This window comes from Emys orbicularis, chromosome 1 (genome assembly GCF_028017835.1).
Source record: "Emys orbicularis isolate rEmyOrb1 chromosome 1, rEmyOrb1.hap1, whole genome shotgun sequence".
In the NCBI taxonomy this organism is placed as follows: Eukaryota; Metazoa; Chordata; order Testudines; family Emydidae; genus Emys; species Emys orbicularis.
This window is the reverse complement of record NC_088683.1, coordinates 6596184-6602183: the sequence shown is the minus strand read 5'-3', so window position 1 is coordinate 6602183 and position 6000 is coordinate 6596184. Positions and strand designations below refer to the sequence as shown.

The 6000-nt window shown below is 53.8% G+C and overlaps 1 protein-coding gene across 1 annotated transcript in view; it reads right to left on the bottom strand.

The window, feature by feature from the left end:
• Positions 1-640: 640 nt before the first annotated feature.
• The window catches only part of TNPO3 (transportin 3), an 84979-nt gene continuing 79619 nt past the window's right edge, over positions 641-6000 (bottom strand). The window contains exons 23-24 of the mRNA XM_065400273.1: positions 2891-2982; positions 641-888 (exon numbers count right to left, since the gene is read on the bottom strand). Coding sequence (XP_065256345.1) covers positions 2922-2982 — 61 coding nt within the window. The 3' untranslated portion in view covers positions 641-888; positions 2891-2921. The remainder of the gene's footprint in view (positions 889-2890; positions 2983-6000) is intronic.

Genomic DNA, 6000 nt, shown 5'->3' with positions numbered 1-6000 from the left:
AGGGTCTCAGGTCTTGTCAATGTAAGATTCCCCAGTGAGCAGTTTCCAAATCTGTTGAGTAAAATAGTCAGCCCCGTCCCTGCGACCTCTAGAGCCCTCTCCTCTCTCCCCCTCATGGTAAAAAACCCAAATAAAACCAAATTAAAAAAAAAAAAACTAAAAAAGAAAAAAAATATATATAATATATAACAGTCTATCCCAGGCTGATTCTCCTCCAGGAGGCTGACAGATTGATGGTATCAGATTTAGCTAGGGGGGTTTGCTTAAGGGGGGTGGGGTGGGTTAGCGCTCCACAGGGGCGAACAGCAGGATCCCCACGGGGGAACCCAACTCCTCCTGATTGTTCTTTTAGAGGGGGGCGGGGGGGGGGGAGTGGAGGAAGCTCGGAGTTCTGGAAGTGGGCTAAAAACCTGGGTGCCTTCCCCCCTCCCAGTGCAGACAATTGGTTTTGCTAGGTATTGTATTTTTAATCCCCACGTTTTCCTTAAGTAAATTTTATTTTATTTTTCATTTCACAGAAAGTTTTCTACTTTGTTTTGTATTTTTTTTTTTTTTTTTTTTTGCTACCAGGCAAATTTTTTTTTCCATTCTTGTTTCTTTTCTCTCTTTTTTTGTTTGTTTTTTTTTATTTCTTTTTAAAGCGAGTCCATCAAGAAAGCAGCGTTGCCCCTACAATGCTGTAGGTCCGGCTGCAGCCATCTTTAGTAGGTTGAGTTGCCCTCTCCCTCACAAACAGTAACTTCACTGGCTTGTCCTGGCGGGGAAGCGTCTCTTCGGGTTTGACGGCGCACACTAGAGTGAGTGAAAGCCCTCGGCCACAATGAAGTTTGCTGATTGTGGGACATTCTTGGTTTTCTTATTTCCTGTCTTCTAAATAAAAAGACATTCCTGGTGGGGGACAGAAAGCAGAGTCAGTATCCCCAGAGCAAGGCGATTTACGGCTCCCACCTGCCCATAAGAGCTCACCACCTAGAGCTGGGCTGGGCAAACTTTTTGGGCCGAGGGTCACATCTGGGTGGGGAAATTGTATGCAGGGCCGGGGCAGGGTGTTGGGGTGTGGGAGGGGATGCGGTGTGCAGGAAGGGGCTCAGGGCAAGGAATTGGGGCAGAGGAGGGGTGTGGGAGGGGGCTCAGGGCAGGGGGTTGGGGTGCAGGAGGGGGCTCAGGGTAGGGGTGCGGACTGCGGGAAGGGGCTCAGGGTTGGGGTGCAGGAGGGGTGTAGCAGGGAGCTCAGGGTAGGGGGTTGGGTTGGGGTGCAGGAAAGGTGCACAGTGCAGGCAGGGGGCTTAGGGCAGGGAGTTGTGGGGCGGGGTGCAGGAGGGGGGGCAGCGGCATGCACTGAGGCCAGGGCAGGCTCCCTGCATACCTGCCCTGGCTCCGCACCGCTCCAGGAAGTGCTGCAGCCCCTGGGAGAGGGGCAGGGGGGGGGGGGGGAGGACTCCGCATGCGCTGCCCTTGCTGCGCCTCCAGGTACCACCCCTGAAACTCCCATTGGCCGTGGTTCCCCGTTCCTGGCCAACGGGAGCTGCGGGAGGCGGTGCCTGGAGGCAAAGGCCCAGGGTGCCCAGGGTGCCCAGGGGCCACAGGGACGTTGGGCCGGCCGCTGTTGAGAGCAGCGCGGGGCCTGCGGGGCAATCCAGTGGGCCGGATCCAAAGCCCTGAGGGGCCAGATCTGGCCCGCGGGCCGTAGTTTGCCCACCCTGACCTAGAGAGAACCTATGGACTGCCGTAAATACAGAGTGACCCCACAGAAGTCCGTGGAATTACACGGCTGCGACCGAGCCGAGAGGCTGAAAGCTGCACCAAAGGCACTAAACAAAGTTTTCATTGTCTTTCCAATGCTAATCGAGTGGTGGTGAACAGCCGCCCTCTAGCCACGAGCTTCTCTAGCCACGTGGGCAGCAGCAGTGCCCGAGCCTGCCCCCTAGCCAACATGATTCGCTCCTGACCTGAAAGGCCCCCTCGAGGAGGATGGATTTAGACCGTGGTCTATTTGCTGAGACCAAGGAGTGCAGCTGATTTGTCACCCATCCATTGGGAACTCCCTTAGTTTCATACTGACAATCAAGCTGCCCTCAGAACGTCAAGACGACTCATCCAGTTGGGTTGAATCGGAACGCACAGCCCAGATGTGAAAGACCCCGTTATCCCAAGCTGTCACTGGCCCTTTACAGATGAAATCGCTGCTGAAGTGAACAGCTGGGGGGTGCCAACAGGTGAGGGCTAGTAGTGAGGGCAGCTCCCAAGTCAGCAGTGCCGCATCGCGCACACAGCATCTGGCTAGACATCCTGGCTTCCCACCAGACAGCACTCTGAGGCCCAGCAGGCCTCTTGCTTTCCCAGAGAGCCGTCCCCCTGCCTGGCATGGCAAACAGCAAATGGCCTCAGGAGTCCATCACCCACAGGGTGCTGGATTATTTTGTCCATCAACCCCTGGCCGTGCGTTGGGTCCACAGCACATGGCAGAGAAACGCTCAAGAGGCAGCTACTCCCTTTGGTTACATGCGCAACACCTAGTAGCCAGTGTCCGGGGATGGGTTTAGCGCGCTGGGACCTGGGCGCGGCGCACAGATTGCGTCTGAAGTCGAGGGTTTTCAGACATCTGCCATCGACCAGCATTTCACCCCAGACATGGTCTAGGATGGATTTGCTTCAATCCATGGGCCTCAGGCTGTCTTCTCTACCACGGTGACCCAGGAGTCTCACAACCAACCACCTCTTGGCATTTCTCAGGGTTACCGCTCTTATCGCCCGCTGGCAACCAACGGGTTAATTTGTACTACAGGCCCCAACCCTGCCTCCCCTGAAGTCGGCAGTAGAGGGGGCCAGGGGGCCCTCGCTGTGAGGTGTCCACCCAGACCTGGAGCATGACCAGACGGCACCTACTCACCTTGGAGACAGGCACAGAGTGGGCGCTCGAGCTATCGAAACAACCGGGTGAAGTCCCTCAGGGCCCAGCACACTTGTTTACATTCCTCAGCACTGAAAGACAAGGGTGGCTGTTAGGGGAAGGGAGGGTCCTGGCTGAAGCTGGGAGATGCTACAGGAAGTCAGGCCTGTTCAGGCACCCCCCGCCCCCCGAGACAGACAGCAGCCTGCCACGTCACAGCCGCTGATTTCCCACAGTAGCGACCTGGGGCCGAGCAGAACTTGACCGACCCTTCTGAACACTTAGGCGGCCTGACCGGGTTTCAGCGAGGAGACGCTGCGTGCGATTGTGTGGGGGTCCCAGCACAGCACTGGGGGGCAGGAGCTCCCGGGCGCGGGCGTGAGTGGCTCAGCTTTCCCAAGGGCAAGGTAGGAACGCCGCCGGCTGCCTCCCAAGAAGGGATGGGAGGGCCAGGCTGCAGAGAGGAGAAAGCTAAGCAGGAAAACAGAGAACTGAGAAGGGGCGTTGACGGAATCCCAGAATGACAAGGGCCCTGGCCCCACTCTGGGCCACTGACTTTCTGACTGACGGAGACACAAGGCTGGAGTTTCACAAGGGTGTGAAAGAGCTGGAGGAGCAGGCCGGGACGTGCTGATCTGATCTACCCCTTTACCGCTGGGGAGGAACACAACGCCCACGTGCAGGCCTGGGCAGAGCCCTCAGCCCATGCAAACTGGAGCGGCTGAGTCACAGGGCAGAGAAGCCTGAGGTGAGCGTTTGAGGGCCATGTCCAGACTTGTGAAGGAATCCCAGAACTCGCCCTGCTTCGGAGCAGGGCAGCCAGTCACCTAACTCCCTGCGGTTTCCCCTCCTCTGTGACACACTGCATGGACTGACGGGAGAGGAGAAAAACCTGTTCAGCGATGGAAAAGGAGGGGACTCCAGACCCCAGCTGGGGCTTTCTGCCATTCCCGATCACTGGCGGGACAGACTGCGGCCTCGGTTTGTACAGAGCTTTCATGGGATTGGGAATTCAAGAGCCGATTCTTCCCCCAGGAAAACCCAGCCCAGATACGCTGCACAGGCACTGGCGGAGGGACCCCCACCCGCGTACAGCCCGGCTCCAGGACGAAGGGGTGAGAGCACGTGGTCCCAAGACACCTGCACTGGCACTAAAACCAGAACCCTGGTCGCTGGACGCCAGCCCTGTGCTGTAACTCGGGGGCTCCTCCGGCACTCTGGGGGGATGTGCTGTGATCCGGATCACCGGAAATCAAAGGGTTAATGGGGGGAGGGTCACGAAGCCTCCAGGGAACAAGCTCCTTCCAACCACCTGCTATTTCCCAACACTGCCCAATTAGGCAGGGCTGAAGGACACTAAGAGTATGTCTTCACTACCCGCTGGATCGGCAGGTAGTAATCGATCTATCGGGGATTGATTTATTGCGTCTCGTCTAGACGTGATAAATCGATCCCCGAACGTGCTCCCCGTCGATCCCGCGCCATGAGGATCCGAGGTAAATCGATCTAAGATACTTCTATGCTATTCACGTAGCTGAAGTTGCGTATCTTAGATCGATCTTCCCCCAGTGTAGACCAGCCCTAAGGAACCAGAGTGCTTGACGAAATGCAGCACATACAGCACAGAACAGCCAGATACCACGGTGAGGGGCACGTAACAATCAGTCTTGGAGTGTGGCTGGTTTAGAACAGGAAGCAAAGAACAATAACCAACTGAACCCCCCCTTCCCCGCCCAGTTTGGGCACCAGAATGGAACTGCCCAGTTTAAGAACATAGGAACGGCCAGACTGGGTCAGCCCGATGGCCCATTTAGCCCAGTATCCTGTCTTCTGACAGTAGCCAGTACAAGAGCTTCAGGGGGAGTGAACAGAATAGAGCAATTTTACAGAGATCCATCCATCTTCCCCTCCCAGCTTCTGGCAGTCAGATGCTTAGGGTCCTCCAGAACATGGGGTTACATCCCTGACCACCTTGGCTAATAGCCACTGATGGACCTATCCTCTATGAACTTACCTAATTCATTTTTGAACCCAGTTATACTGCTGGTCATCACACATCCCATGGCAATGAGTGTTGTGTGAAAAAGGACTTCTTGTTTGCATTAAACCTGCTGCCTATGAATTTCATTGGGTGCCCCCTAGTTTTTTTTTTTTTTTTTTTTTTTAAATTGTGGGAGAGGGTAAATTACTCCTCTATTCACTTTTCCTGCACCAGTCATGATTTTATAGACCCTCTATCATAACCCCCCTAAATCATCTCTTCTCTAAACCGAACAGTCCGTCTTTTTGGTCTCTCCTTGTACGGAAGCCGTTCCACACCCTCAATCATCTGTGTTGCCCTTCTCTGAACCTTCTCCAGTTCCACTGAGATGGCGTGACCAGAACTGGACACAGTATTCAAGGTTTGGGCACACCATAGATTTATATAATAACATTCTGATATTTCCTGTCTTATTTTTCATTCCTTTCCTAATAGTTCCTAACACTTTGTTCGCTTTTTTTGACTGCTGCTGAGCATTGAGCTGAAGTTTTCAGAGAACTAGCCATGATCACACCAAAATCTCTTTCTGAGTGATAACAGCTAATTTAGAACCGGTCATTATATGGGTGTAGTTGGGATTATGTTTTCCCCATGTGCATTACTTTGCACTTATCAGTGTTGAATTTCATCTGCCAGTTTGTTGCCCAGTTACCAGTTTTGTGAGGTCCCTTTGTAACTCTTCACAGTCAGCTTTGGACTTAACTATCTTGAGTAACTTTGTATCATCTGCAAACTTTGCCACTTCACCGTTCACTCCCTTTTCCAGATCATCAATGAATATGTTGAACGTCACGGGTCCCAGTAGAGATCCTTGGGGGATCCCACAGTTTACCTCTCTCTATTGTGAAACCTGACCATTTATTCCAATCTTTTGTTTCCTATCTCTTAACCCGTTACTGATCCAGGAGATGACCTTCTCTTAGCCCAGGACAGCTTAATTTCCATAAGAGCCTTTGGTGAGGGGCCTCGTCAAAAACCACGTACGCCAGTGGTTCTCAAACTTCTGTACTGGTGACCCCTTTCACATAGCAAGCCTCTGAGGGCGACCTCCCCCTTATAAATTAAAAAC